The sequence below is a fragment of the Ranitomeya imitator genome, chromosome 8, assembly GCF_032444005.1.
Source record: "Ranitomeya imitator isolate aRanImi1 chromosome 8, aRanImi1.pri, whole genome shotgun sequence".
NCBI lineage: Eukaryota > Metazoa > Chordata > Amphibia > Anura > Dendrobatidae > Ranitomeya > Ranitomeya imitator.
Window position 1 is genome coordinate 2,039,142 of NC_091289.1, and position 15,738 is coordinate 2,054,879.

Below are 15,738 nucleotides of genomic sequence, written 5' to 3' on the forward strand. Positions count from 1 at the left end.
TCCTCGTCACAGCAAGCATTTATTAGAAAACTGAACACGAGACGTGACAAACTCAGTGACAATAAAATCACATAGACCCTGAAAATATACCGACCCCCCCCCTCATAACACGAGGGTGTGAACCCCGGGGGCGACCACACTGTCCAATCCGATGGGGAATACATAGAAGGGGTGAGCGGACCACCGCACCAAGGAGGGAGAGGACATGAACCGCACAGGTGCCGCACCAAGGGGGAGAGGGGCCGGTCCACAGGTACCCCACCAAGTAGTAAAGGGTTGTCGCAGAGGCACTGGGGGCGAGAGGCCGGAGTGTGGACAGTAACAGCCGCAGGAACATTAGTCCTTCAGTCGTCCAATAAGAGAGCAGATTAAGGATGTGGAAAGCCACGTGAGCGGCCACGGCTGCAGGCCCAGCTTTCCCGCAGGATCCTCGCCTTTGGTGCAGTGGCCTCTATACCCACGTGGAGGTCACGGTTCCTCCATTAGTCCAGAATCCTCTGGCATCATTTACTTTAGGTAATCTTCCAGTCGTGGCTGAGCGGAGGAGCTGGGGGCCGGCGGCCTGGACACCTTCTTCCGCTTTACCTTAGGGGGCAGAGGCCGGATATCGATGACGCTGCTCTGATAGCGAAGGGTTAAAGAAATTTTTATCAGTAGATTATGAATGGCGACTTTCCCTGACAACACAAACAGACGGCGCGGACCCGACTCTGGCCTCACACCGGACGCCCACGAGCTGGAGGCAGCATAATAAAGACGTAATGGAGGTCAGGGTGGCGGTCGGTTGCTATGGCCGCCCCACGTAAAGGATACCGTCTGGATGAACTTTGTGCGTCCACCCAACCCATCGAATCCGGTCCTGACCTGAAAAGAAAAGACACAACTCAGCACAATATGGCCGCCACCGACCCAGATCTGCACGGGATACGGGTTTTACATTATATACGGAACCATCCAGGTGTAATGGACGAAGGTGCCTGCCACCCACATATGCCCCGACGCCTGGGCATCCCCACATGCCCGGCAGTACACACGACTCCCGGGCTCGGCCGGCTCCACGTGCCCGGCTGCCCCTACTATGCCCTCACTCGGCCGTCCCACGTGCCCAGCAGTACTCACTACGCCCTCGCTCGGCCACTCCCATGTGCCAGCAGTACTCACTACGCCCTCGCTCGGCCACTCCCATGTGCCAGGAGTACTCACTACGCCCTCGCTCGGCCACTCCCATGTGCCAGCAGTACTCACTACGCCCTCGCTCGGCCACTCCCATGTGCCAGTAGTACTCACTACGCCCTCGCTCGGCCACTCCCATGTGCCAGCAGTACTCACTACGCCCTCGCTCGGCCACTCCCATGTGCCAGCAGTACTCACTACGCCCTCGCTCCGCCACTCCCATGTGCCAGTAGTACTCACTACGCCCTCGCTCGGCCACTCCCATGTGCCAGCAGTACTCACTACGCCCTCGCTCCGCCACTCCCATGTGCCCGGTGATAAACACGATGCCCTTGCTCGGCCGCCTCCACGTGCCAGGCGATACTGACGATGCCCTTGCTCGGCCACTCCCCATGTGCCGGCAGTACTCCCTAAGCCCTCGCTCGGCCGCCCCCACGTGCCAGGCGATACTCACGATGCCCTTGCTCGGCCACTCCCCATGTGCCGGCAGTACTCCCTAAGCCCTCGCTCGGCCACCACGTGCTGGCGGTGCTCACGATGCCCTCGCTCGGCCACCCCCATGTGTCGGAAATACTCACGACGCCCTCGCTCGGCCGCGCACTGACCAGGCTCCTCATTGGTTTCTTGTGCAGCAGCGAGTTCTTTATAAATGGCGGCAGCTCCTCCTCGTCAGTCGCTGCGTTCATTCTCGCTGCAAGGCTCTAATGAGAACAGACGGCGTCACTTGGGAGGATGAGAGTCGCAGCGGTGTTAACGCCTCGAGCGGACGCTTACCATTAACCCTCTAGAGTCCTGCAGAGCGCTCCTATTCTGGCTGGCGGGCGGCCTGTAGGAAAAGACAGTGCAGTAAAGTGACAGCCGCGTGTAGAAAGATGCCGTGACATGGAAGAGCCGACCAAGCCGAGAACCTTCTGGGGCCCCTCAGAGCAGCCCCCCATGGCCTCATGCGACCTGTCTGGGCGTCATATTCACAGGCAGCAGCGACTCCATTCCGGCCCGGACACGCCGCGTAGAAACATCCATCACTACACTGAGAAGAAATGAAGAGCAGCGGCCGGCAGTGACGCTCGGGGAGACCGCGCCTGTATATTAGCATGTGTATGGACTGCACCTAATAATTATATGCCGAACATTCCCCGAACAGGACGCTATGACCCCCATAACGGCACTGCACCCCGCCACATCCGATGATGAACGCAGAGGACAGACGTGCAGCGATGGCCGCCAGCATCAGACAGATGGTCGGGGTAACCACCAGCCCCCAGGGTGCGCCCACCCTCACTGCTCCAGGGACCCTCCAAGCCTCTGGCAATCAACTTCCCGACCCACCGACATGGAGCCGCCACGCCCGGGAGCAGACCCCACAAGCGTCATGTCCGCTGCCTTCTTACTCGCTCTTGTCCAGCTTGATCTTCTTCCACGGAGAGATGGTGGCCCTCTGTGCGGTCGGCTCCGGGGTGCTGACGTCAAATCTCAGCTCCAGGTTAATGTCATCACCCATCACCGGAGGACGGAGCCGCGGCCGCTGCAGACCGATGGGCGCAGGACTGTGGGGGAAGGGAGCATGGCGTCAGGAGCACAGTACGTGGTGGACCCAGCCCGGACGCTGAGGGTCTCCTCACCTCTCACATATCAGCCGGCTGATGGCCTCGTTGGTGGCGGTCGGCGAGCTCAGCGTCTTCTGCAGGAACTCCACCTTCTTCTTCAGACTCTGAGACAGCGACATGATTGTGACAGCAGAAGCCGCAGAAACGTCCCCCGGAGTGGACCCCATTACACAAAACCAGACCTGCACACCCCACAGTCAGCCACCAGGTGGCAGCGCTGCTCACTAGTAACGGCCCCAGATCTCACCAGAATTTCCCTGTCTGCGTTCTCCAGCTCTTTCTGTGCGGCCCCGAGCTCGTCCCGGGCCCTGCCCCGCTCCTGCTCCGCCATCTGGACCTAAGAGGGGGAGGAAACCAGGCGAAACTCAGCGCGCGGCAGCTCTGCAGGAACAGCTGGGCACCAGGGTGTCATGGCCGAGTCACCAGTGCATCAATACACAAAGTGCTATGGGCGGAGCAGAAAAAGCGCAAACCTGCGTGTACTGTGCCCCTGTGTGACACCGCGACCCCCCATGTAACACACCAGAGTACAGCACCTGTGTGACATCGAGACTCCCCACCTGAGGCCTCTGTGCACTGCACTCCCCCCATTTCATGCAGAGCCTGTGCCCCCAATGTGTGACACGCTGCATCCTGTGCCCACCCGATAACGTTATGTAGCACACACTGTGGTGACTCCATGACAGCTGAGAGGCCGCGGTATACAGAAGCCCCTCCGGACCCCAGACCTTGTGATTAGAGGAGAACAGCTCCTTCTTCAGCTTCTCCATCATCTCGGAGGAAGATTTCCGAACGTCTTTCAGATTCTCATATTCCCTGAACACAGAAGGAAAAGAAAAGGTTAAAAACACGAGGAGTCCAAAACCAGAGCAAGCCCCCCAGACAGCAGCGTCCCCATCTGCTTCTAATCCTCAGCCGCTCGTCCTGCGCTAAAATAAATTATTTATATTAACGAGTCTCTGCTGACCCCGCGACCCCCGAGCGGCAGACACCAGAGATACATCCGGGGTCAAGGAGGGAGGAAAGGTAAACTGTTTATACAACGCATCCGGCCCTCAATCAACCTGCGCGGACGAGAGCGTAATAACCATCAGCATGTACTGGAGATGAGAAGATCCGACCCTCCAGGAGCCCACCCTGAAAACCACCACATTACATTACTGTTCCATCACCCCAACCACTCCATATACCAGACCTCTGCCCTTCCCTAATAACCTCCCTCTCCAACATCACTGAAGGAGAACTTACTCACCTCTTCTCCAAATGGCACCTTACCACCTGCGCACTTGACCCCATCCCTTCCCACCTGCTCCCCAACCTCACCAACACCCTCATTCCAGCCCTAACCCATCTCTTCAACCTACCGCTATCTTCTGGCACTTTCCCCTCGGCCTTCCAACATGCCACCATAACACCCATCCTCAAAAAAACTAACATTGACCCAACTGCTATGCCAGCTACCAAACTTCCAAACTCCTTGAGCAGCATGTCCATGCTCAACTTTCCTCCCACCTCTCATCTAACACTCTTCTTGACAACCTCCAATCTGGCTTCTGCCCCCACCACTCCACCGAAACTGCCCTGACAAAAATTACTAATGACTTACTCACAGCCAAAACTAACAGACAGTTCTCCATCCTCCTCCTTCTTGACCTGTCCTCTGCTTTCGACACAGTCGACCACTGCCTATTGCTACAGGTTCTTTCTTCCCTCTGCATCATAGACCTCACCCTATCCTGGATTGCCTCATACCTTTCCGACCGCACATTTAGCGTTTCCCACTCCCACACTACCTCCTCATCCCACCCTCTCTCTGTTGGAGTCCCTCAGGGCTCTGTCCTAGGGCCCCTACTTTTTTCCATCTATACTCTTGGCCTAGGACAACTCTAAGTCCCATGGCTTCCAGTACCACCTGTATGCGGAAGACACTCAGATCTACCTCTCTGGCCCAGATGTCACCTCTCTTCTTTCCAGAATCCCGGAGTGTCTGTCAGCCATATCCTCCTTCAACTCTCGCTTCCTAAAACTCAATGTAGACAAAACCGAACTCATCATCTTTCCCCCACCTCACGTATCCCCCCTACCTGATCTATCTATTATAGTAAATGGCATCACACTCTCTCCCGCACCTGAAATTCGCTGCCTCGGGGTAACTCTTGACTCTGCCCTGTCCTTCAAACCGCACGTCCAAACTCTTGCCACCTCCAACTCAAAAATATTGCCAGAATCCGTCCCTTCCTCAGCCAACAATCTACTAAAACTCTTGTGCATGCCCTCATCATCTCCCACCTCGATTACTGCAACACCCTCCTCTGTGGCCTCCCCGCTAACTCTCCTGCACCTCTCCAGTCTGTCCTCAACTCTGCTGCCCGGCTAATCCACCTCTCTCCTCGCTACTCCCCTGCTTCTCCCCTCTGCCAATCCCTCCACTGGCTCCCAATTCCCCCAACGAATCCAGTACAAACTACTGACTCTGATCTACAAAGCCATCCACAACCTGTCCCTCACTATATCTCTGAACTAATCTACCAAAATCTTCCCTCACGTAATCTCCGATCCTCCCAAGACCTCCTACTCTCCTCCACACTTATTCGTTCCTCACACAATCGCCTCCAAGATTTCTCCCGAATATCCCCCATCCTCTGGAATTCCACGCCTCAACACGTCCGACTATCCACCACCCTCGGATCCTTCAGACAGAACCTGAAAACCCATCTCTTCAGGAAAGCCTACTGCCTGCAATAATCATTCTGCCGCCTCTCCATCGCCAGAGCCGCCGCCTCGCCCCTACCTTCTGTCTCTTCCCCACTATCCCATAGAATGTAAGTCCGCAAGGACAAAGGACAGGGTCTTCTCCCCTCTGTACCAGCACGTCACTGTAAACCCGTTTACTGTAAACAATATCTATAACCCTGTATGTAACTCCTTTCTCATGTACAGCACCATGGAATTAATGGTGCTATATAAATAAATAATAATAAATACTGCAGAGCTGCACTCACTATTCTGCTGGTGCAGTCACTGTGTACATACATTATGTCACGGATCCCTTCTCCGTGGTGTCACTTATTCATCACGTGCCCGCTCTCACGTGACTTGGGTTGTGCCTGCAAGGGTTAATCTATCGCCCCTCTCAGTCCAGCATTCAACCTCTGTCCTATGCTGTAATGGGAGCATAAATCACACACCGACCCAGGCCACATACCCGCTGCCACCACTCACCGAATACACGGGCGATGACTCCCGGAACTAATAATACTAATAATGTCTATCACTTATAAGGCTCACACACCTTAGGCTATGGATTCTTTTAGAACATTCAAGGTTCAACTTGTTAAAGTTTTATACTGTAATAACAAAAGGTTCAATGCTTACAATAAGAAAAGGTATAAAAATATGATAAAAAGACATACAACTTATGCAAAACAGTATAAAATAAAGAGAACTTACAGAAATTATCTAACTGGTAGTTGCTTTCTGCTCCCTGAGGGGTGGGGGGGGGGGGGTGAATGTAGATTGGATCACATCAGCTTCTCAGGCTGCCCCCATAATGTGAACACAATTCTCAGTCTGCAGCCTAAATTTATAACGGTGGTCTGGAGGTCAGGTTTTTAGACCGGCTCCTCAGGTTAATATCATAATTGCTGGCTTTCTGATTGGCCACGGCTGCGCTACTTATGAATATACTATTTTTCTCTTGAGACACTTGTGAAAAGGTTCTCAGGAATAGATTCCCTCAGGCCGCAATTAACATCTCCCCTCCAAGACCTAGGAGGTGCCAAATGTTACCTTTCTTCTTGGCCCTAGCTAGACCTCCTGGTGAGATATGGAGACACAATTTCTACTAGTCCCAAGGAAGTACCTATTAACTCCTAGGTGCGACTTGCCTTCAGGACAGATGTTACATTATCACTAGTCACACATATAACCCTAGACATATATCACTACACACACATAGATATATAGATATAGATATATAGATACACATATTTCACCACACATCACATTACAGATTCTGAGTTACATCCTGTATTATACTCCAGAGCTGCACTCACTATTCTGCTGGTGCAGTGATTGTCAGCAGCTTACTTCTTTAGTGACACGCAGTATATGGCCAGTTGCTCCACGGCGGCGGCTCCAGAGCCGATGTCTCGGATCATGGTCTCCACCTCCGGTCGCTGAGATTGGAGCAGAACTTCGATGCTGTGACAGACAGACGGATGATTGGTTAGCACTGCTGACACAATAAGCCCCACCCATGGCCACACCCACCTCTGAAGCTGCTGCAGCTTGTTCCGCAGGCGTCGCGCTTCCTCCTTCGCAGCTTTTGTCTCCGATTGTTGCAGATCGAAGAAATTCATCTGTCTCTAAAATAGAGAAGAGGCGAGGAGGAAGAGGCGGCGGGGAGGGGGCCGGAGGAGAGGAGGCAGAGGTGGCGGGCCGGAGGAGAGGAGCAGGCCGGAGGAGAGTAGGTAGGAGGCGGCGGGGAGTGGGCCGGAGGAGAGAAGGCGGAGGTGGCGGGGAGCGGGCTGGATGAGGACAGTGAAAATGACAATGAAATGGAAGAGGGTGAGGAGGAGGGTGGCAACGCCGTCCCCGGTACCTTCAAAGAGGCGCACAGCATCTCCAGCTCGTCCACCTTCCTCTGGAGACTTTCTATGGTGACGTTCCGGATCTCCAGCATTTCCCGCAGGGAATCCACAAGCTTCTGACTTTCTCGCTTTTCCTTCTCTGCAAGAGCAACATTGTTAACCCCTGAATGACAAAGGCCTACAGTTGGGTGCACAGAGCTCCCGTGGCTGAGCAGTGGTCTCACTGGATGATCGGCAGTGACCTCCAGACCCCCAATCTGAATGGCCTTATCCCCTGTGATCGGAGCCCACAAGAGCTGAGGCCGCACTGGCGGGAGGAGGCCACACCTGGACTGAGAAGTGGTGCAGCCTCCGTTCCCCTGCAGCCTCCGCCCCGTGCCCCCTCCCCTCCCCCACTGTATAGCGCCCTCCAGAAGAGACACATTCTCACGGACATCTGAAGCGTCAGCGCTGGGGTCAGGAGACGGCAGCACAGGGGTCCGAGCTTATGCTAAAATCATTTGTAGGGGTGGACAATCCATTTAAGAAGTGGAAAGGAATATTGTGTGACCTCAGTGATGGCCCCGGCAGGACGCACCTCTCAGCTGTAGACTCGCCTTCATCCGATCCACTTCATTCTGTAAAGCGAGGAAGAAGATTGTAACGTTACAGTGAGTGTATGTGTATATAGTGTGTGTGAGTGAATGTGTATATAGTGTGTGTGTATAATGAGGGTATATAGTGTGAGTGAGTGAATGTGTATATAGTGTGTGTATAATGAGGGTATATAGTGTGAGTGTGTATATAGTGTGTGTGTATAATGAGGGTATATAGTGTGAATGTGTATAGTGTGTATAATGAGGGTATATAGTGTGTGTTTATAGTGTGTGTATAATGAGGGTATATAGTGTGAGTAGTTGTCCCGATGCAGGGGGAGGATGCCTTTATCATCCCCACCACTCACACCAATTTGTCATGACCGAGGTTGTTTGGTCGCCCCTGGTTCTTTTCTGAAGGGGATTTATCTATCGCCCACTTCCGGTTTGGAACTTGCAGTTCTCTGGCGCCCCCCTTACCCTCAGGTCAGATCGGGACCTAGGATAATTAATCGCCAGAAAGGCTGCCTTACTTTGTACTGGGTAATAGGCACACGGCAGCGAGGGCGATATAACTACTCCCACTCAGGCGGGAACAATAATTATCAATGCTGCTGTCGCTACAAAGCCTCCCAAACGCACAGGACAAATCCACTGCCACCAGCTCTAATTTTTTAAATTAATAACGGGTCCGGAGCCAACCCAGATTAGTAGCGTAATTCACTTCAGAGGACGTGACAGTTTGTTATAGAGCAAGGAGAAAAAAAAGCTAGTAATTTTATATATTTTACTCCAAAAAAGGTAGGCAGTGTTTACAAAAGCATAAAAAGGTATTATAAATAAGATAAATGTCGTATGTACAGTACAATTACAAATAAAATGGGTTTAAAGTTGAAAAACACTTACATTTCTTTCAGATCATTTCATCTCATGGCTGACCGTGTGCCGTGGGGGATGGGTACACATCTAGATGCATATCACACATCTGTTTTGCAGCTAGACCCAGGACAAAGACTAGTGAAGACTGATGTCTCACTCACTTATCTCCCAGCCTAAAACCAAGGCACTCCCCCTGTGGTGACCTCAATCAGGGCTGAATCCTCCCCTTTCTTAGAGTTATGACAAACCATTTCTATACATAACTCGCTGTATGAACCTCGTATAAGAATGACACAATGATCAGGATGTCCACCACGTCAGGGGGGTTCTTTTAAGCGTAAACACAACGTAGATACATGACTCGCTTACGGAGAAATCCGCTCCTTGCAATTCGTTGGGTTTAGCTCCTAACGATTTCAGTGAGCTATAGATCTCTCGGTGGACATCTGGAATATATAATCCTTATATCGCTAAGCCGGATTGGTGCCAGTATGCATAACTTTAAAAGAACAATAGAGTCCCATGCAGGTTGGAAAGTTGCTGTACCAGTTATAGCTGGTATCAGGCGGGAGGCGGGATGAGGGGCTTAGGGAGAGGCTGGCTTTCACAGCTCAGAGCTATAAAAATTCCTCCGTGGACGTTGCTAGCACGCTGGTCTCACATTATGGCTACATAGCAGGAGGGAGGGAGGAAGAGTGGCTTAGAATTCCAGCCTGGGCTGGCAGGCAGAGGAAACTGCAGCTGAGAGCTCTGTATGTGTAGTTGAAGTAATCAGAACTTCTTCCTATCTCCTGACAATAGTGAGTGTGAGTGTGTATACATACATAGGAGCAGGGGAGGGGCGCACCTTCAGGGACTCGGGGTCAAGGGTCACGTCTTCCTCCAATCCAACATCAAAGAAAAGCTTCTGTATGATCTGCCGCTTACTGACCTGTGAGACAGCGCGTTACTAATGATGGCCACCAGGGGCAGTCACTGAGCAGGAGGCAGCAGCGGCCGGGACTCACCTGGATGCGGCACTGAGGACACGTCCGGTGCGGGGCGGAGGAGAACCATTGCTCCAGGCTGAGGAGAGAGGAAGAGCCCCCACAAACCTATGAGGGGGCAGACACAGCTGGGGGGTATTCCAGGCGCACACATTACACACTGGGGGGATTCATTCCGGGTGCACACATTACACCGGGGGTATATATTCCAGGCGCACACATTACACACTGGGGGGATACATTACGGGCGCACACATTACACCGGGGGATATATTCCGGGCGCACACATTACACGGGGGACATATATTCCGGGAGCACACATTACACGGGGACATATATTCCGGGAGCACACATTACACGGGGGACATATATTCCGGGAGCACACATTACACGGGGGACATATATTCCGGGAGCACACATTACACGGGGGACATATATTCCGGGCGCACACATTACACACTGGGGGGGGACACATATTCCGGGCGCACACATTACACACTGGGGGGGGGACACATATTCCGGGCGCACACATTACACGGGGGGATATATTCCAGGCGCACACATTACACCGGGGAAGAGGGGGGGGGGGTTTGGACGGGGGGACACATATCCCGGGCGCACTCGTTACCACAGCTGGTGGAAGGTGTGCCCGCAGTGGATGGCCGCACACATTACACCGGGGGGACACATATTCCGGGCGCACACGTTACACAGTGGGGGGGGGGAAACATATCCCGGGCGCACTGGTTACCACAGCTAGTGGAAGGTGTGCCCGCATTGGATGGCCGCACACATTACACCAGGGGGGGGGGGACACACATTACACCGGGGGGACACATATCCCGGGCGCACTCGTTACCACAGCTGGTGGAAGGTGTGCCCGCAGTGGATGGCCGCACACATTACACCGGGGGGACACATATTCCGGGCGCACACGTTACACAGTGGGGGGGGGGGGGGGGACACATATCCCGGGCGCACTCGTTACCACAGCTGGTGGAAGGTGTGCCCGCAGTGGATGGCCGCACACATTACACCGGGGGGACACATATTCCGGGCGCACACGTTACACAGTGGGGGGGGGGGGGGGGACACATATCCCGGGCGCACTGGTTACCACAGCTAGTGGAAGGTGTGCCCGCATTGGATGGCCGCACATTACACCAGGGGGGGGGGGGGGGGACACATATTCCGGGCGCACACATTACACCGGGGGGACACATATCCCGGGCGCACACGTTACACAGTGGGGGGGGGGGGGACACATATCCCAGGCGCACTCGTTACCACAGCTGGTGGAAGGTGTGCCCGCAGTGGATGGCCGCACACATTACACCGGGGGACACATGTTCCGGGCGCACTGGTTACCACAGCTGGTGGAAGGTGTGCCCGCAGTGGATGGCCGCACACACGTTACACCGGGGGGGGGGGGGGGGACACATATTCCGGGCGCACACATTACACCGGGGGGGACACATTTTCCGGGCGCACACATTACACCGGGGGACACATATTCCGGGCGCACACATGTTCCGGGCGCACTGGTTACCACAGCTGGTGGAAGGTGTGCCCGCAGTGGATGGCCGCACACATTACACCGGGGGACACATATTCCGGGCGCACTGGTTACCACAGCTGGTGGAAGGTGTGCCCGCAGTGGATGGCCGCACACATTACACAGGGGGACACATATTCCGGGCGCACACATGTTCCGGGCGCACTGGTTACCACAGCTGGTGGAAGGTGTGCCCGCAGTGAATGGCCGCACACATTACACCGGGGGACACATATTCCGGGCGCACACATGTTCCGGGCGCACTGGTTACCACAGCTGGTGGAAGGTGTGCCCGCAGTGGATGGCCGCACACATTACACCGGGGGACACATATTCCGGGCGCACACATGTTCCGGGCGCACTGGTTACCACAGCTGGTGGAAGGTGTGCCCGCAGTGGATGGCCGCACACATTACACCGGGGGACACATATTCCGGGCGCACACATGTTCCGGGCGCACTGGTTACCACAGCTGGTGGAAGGTGTGCCCGCAGTGGATGGCCGCACACATTACACCGGGGGACACATATTCCGGGCGCACACATGTTCCGGGCGCACTGGTTACCACAGCTGGTGGAAGGTGTGCCCGCAGTGGATGGCCGCACACAACATTACACAGGGGGACACATGTTCCGGGCGCACTGGTTACCACAGCTGGTGGAAGGTGTGCCCGCAGTGGATGGCCGCACACACGTTACACCGGGGGGGGGGGGGGGGGACACATATTCCGGGCGCACACATTACACCGGGGGGGACACATATTCCGGGCGCACACATTACACCGGGGGACACATATTCCGGGCGCACTGGTTACCACAGCTGGTGGAAGGTGTGCCCGCAGTGGATGGCCGCACACATTACACCGGGGGACACATATTCCGGGCGCACACATGTTCCGGGCGCACTGGTTACCACAGCTGGTGGAAGGTGTGCCCGCAGTGGATGGCCGCACACATTACACAGGGGGACACATATTCCGGGCGCACACATGTTCCGGGCGCACTGGTTACCACAGCTGGTGGAAGGTGTGCCCGCAGTGGATGGCCGCACACATTACACAGGGGGACACATATTCCGGGCGCACTGGTTACCACAGCTGGTGGAAGGTGTGCCCGCAGTGGATGGCCGCACACATTACACCGGGGGACACATATTCCGGGCGCACACATGTTCCGGGCGCACTCGTTACCACAGCTGGTGGAAGGTGTGCCCGCAGTGGATGGCCGCACACATTACACCGGGGGACACATATTCCGGGCGCACACATGTTCCGGGCGCACTGGTTACCACAGCTGGTGGAAGGTGTGCCCGCAGTGGATGGCCGCACACATTACACCGGTGGACACATATTCCGGGCGCACACATGTTCCGGGCGCACTGGTTACCACAGCTGGTGGAAGGTGTGCCCGCAGTGGATGGCCGCACACATTACACAGGGGGACACATATTCCGGGCGCACACATGTTCCGGGCGCACTGGTTACCACAGCTGGTGGAAGGTGTGCCCGCAGTGGATGGCCGCACACATTACACCGGGGGACACATATTCCGGGCGCACACATGTTCCGGGCGCACTGGTTACCACAGCTGGTGGAAGGTGTGCCCGCAGTGGATGGCCGCACACATTACACCGGGGGACACATATTCCGGGCGCACACATGTTTCGGGCGCACTGGTTACCACAGCTGGTGGAAGGTGTGCCCGCAGTGGATGGCCGCACACATTACACCGGGGGACACATATTCCGGGCGCACACATGTTCCGGGCGCACTGGTTACCACAGCTGGTGGAAGGTGTGCCCGCAGTGGATGGCCGCACACATTACACAGGGGGACACATATTCCGGGCGCACACATGTTCCGGGCGCACTGGTTACCACAGCTGGTGGAAGGTGTGCCCGCAGTGGATGGCCGCACACATTACACCGGGGGACACATATTCCGGGCGCACACATGTTCCGGGCGCACTGGTTACCACAGCTGGTGGAAGGTGTGCCCGCAGTGGATGGCCGCACACATTACACCGGGGGACACATATTCCGGGCGCACACATGTTCCGGGCGCACTGGTTACCACAGCTGGTGGAAGGTGTGCCCGCAGTGGATGGCCGCACACATTACACAGGGGGACACATATTCCGGGCGCACACATGTTCCGGGCGCACTGGTTACCACAGCTGGTGGAAGGTGTGCCCGCAGTGGATGGCCGCACACATTACACCGGGGGACACATATTCCGGGCGCACACATGTTCCGGGCGCACTGGTTACCACAGCTGGTGGAAGGTGTGCCCGCAGTGGATGGCCGCACACATTACACCGGGGGACACATATTCCGGGCGCACACATGTTCCGGGCGCACTGGTTACCACAGCTGGTGGAAGGTGTGCCCGCAGTGGATGGCCGCACACACGTTACACCGGGGGACACATATCCCGGCCGCACACATTACACCGGGGGACACATATTCCGGGCGCACACATGTTCCGGGCGCACTGGTTACCACAGCTGGTGGAAGGTGTGCCCGCAGTGGATGGCCGCACACACGTTACATCGGGGGGGACACATATCCCGGCCGCACACGTTACACAGGGGGACACATATTCCGGGCGCACACATGTTCCGGGCGCACTGGTTACCACAGCTGGTGGAAGGTGTGCCCGCAGTGGATGGCCGCACACATTACACCGGGGGACACATATTCCGGGCGCACACATGTTCCGGGCGCACTCGTTACCACAGCTGGTGGAAGGTGTGCCCGCAGTGGATGGCCGCACACATTACACCGGGGGACACATATTCCGGGCGCACACATGTTCCGGGCGCACTCGTTACCACAGCTGGTGGAAGGTGTGCCCGCAGTGGATGGCCGCACACATTACACCGGGGGACACATATTCCGGGCGCACACATGTTCCGGGCGCACTCGTTACCACAGCTGGTGGAAGGTGTGCCCGCAGTGGATGGCCGCACACATTACACCGGGGGACACATATCCCGGGCGCACACATGTTCCGGGCGCACTCGTTACCACAGCTGGTGGAAGGTGTGCCCGCAGTGGATGGCCGCACACATTACACCGGGGGACACATATCCCGGGCGCACACATGTTCCGGGCGCACTCGTTACCACAGCTGGTGGAAGGTGTGCCCGCAGTGGATGGCCGCACACATTACACCGGGGGACACATATCCCGGGCGCACACATGTTCCGGGCGCACTCGTTACCACAGCTGGTGGAAGGTGTGCCCGCAGTGGATGGCCGCACACATTACACCGGGGGACACATATTCCGGGCGCACACATGTTCCGGGCGCACTCGTTACCACAGCTGGTGGAAGGTGTGCCCGCAGTGGATGGCCGCACACATTACACAGGGGGACACATATTCCGGGCGCACACATGTTCCGGGCGCACTCGTTACCACAGCTGGTGGAAGGTGTGCCCGCAGTGGATGGCCGCACACATTACACCGGGGGACACATATCCCGGGCGCACACATGTTCCGGGCGCACTCGTTACCACAGCTGGTGGAAGGTGTGCCCGCAGTGGATGGCCGCACACATTACACCGGGGGACACATATCCCGGGCGCACACATGTTCCGGGCGCACTCGTTACCACAGCTGGTGGAAGGTGTGCCCGCAGTGGATGGCCGCACACATTACACCGGGGGACACATATCCCGGGCGCACACATGTTCCGGGCGCACTCGTTACCACAGCTGGTGGAAGGTGTGCCCGCAGTGGATGGCCGCCACATCGCTGAGGTGATCCAGGAAGTCGGAGCAGATGGAGCACTGGGCGCGGATCGGCATCACAGCAACACAGGATCGTGTTTACCGCCGGCATTGACGTCACCAGAGACACGACTGCTGATTGGCCGCGCAGGAGAACGTCATGACGTCACGAAGCTGCGACTGGCGGGAAAATAAGATGGACAGAGTGCGCAGCGTGCCGTGCGTGTGACGTCATCAGTGCAGGTGATACATTATATACCGCAGAGAGAGAGATCAGCCGTGTCTGCCGATCGTGACAGGAGGAGTTGTCAGAGGGGAGGTGATGAGCAGACCGTGACAGGAGGAGTTGTCAGAGGGGAGGTGATGAGCAGACCGTGACAGGAGGAGTTGTCAGAGGGGAGGTGATGAGCAGACCGTGACAGGAGGAGTTGTCAGAGGGGAGGTGATGAGCAGACCGTGACAGGAGTTGTCAGAGAGGAGGTGATGTGCGGACCGTGACAGGAGGAGTTGTCAGAGGGACGGTGATGAGCGGACCGTGACAGGAGGAGTTGTCAGAGGGGAGGTGATGAGCAGACCGTGACAGGAGGAGTTGTCAGAGGGACGGTGATGAGCGGACCGTGACAGGAGGAGTTGTCAGA

At 56.1% G+C, this 15,738-nt stretch overlaps 1 protein-coding gene across 2 annotated transcripts; it reads right to left on the reverse strand.

Annotated features, from left to right (window-relative positions):
• TRAIP (TRAF interacting protein) lies at positions 1-15,235 on the reverse strand. 2 transcript variants are annotated; one of them, XM_069735993.1, is made up of 15 exons: positions 15,081-15,235; positions 9,834-9,891; positions 9,674-9,757; positions 7,950-7,989; positions 7,384-7,511; positions 7,053-7,147; positions 6,870-6,983; positions 3,509-3,596; positions 3,028-3,117; positions 2,796-2,884; positions 2,565-2,720; positions 1,948-1,999; positions 1,752-1,874; positions 814-864; positions 1-621 (listed from the first exon to the last, which is right to left on the reverse strand). In XM_069735993.1, exons 1-15 carry the CDS (start codon positions 15,176-15,178, stop codon positions 508-510), a joined length of 1,380 nt encoding a protein of 459 aa, XP_069592094.1. In that variant the 5' UTR covers positions 15,179-15,235; the 3' UTR covers positions 1-507. The 2 variants fall into 2 exon arrangements, with proteins under 2 accessions (XP_069592094.1, XP_069592095.1); XM_069735994.1 differs by lacking the exon at positions 15,081-15,235 and adding an exon at positions 10,441-10,489.
• Positions 15,236-15,738: the final 503 nt, after the last annotated feature.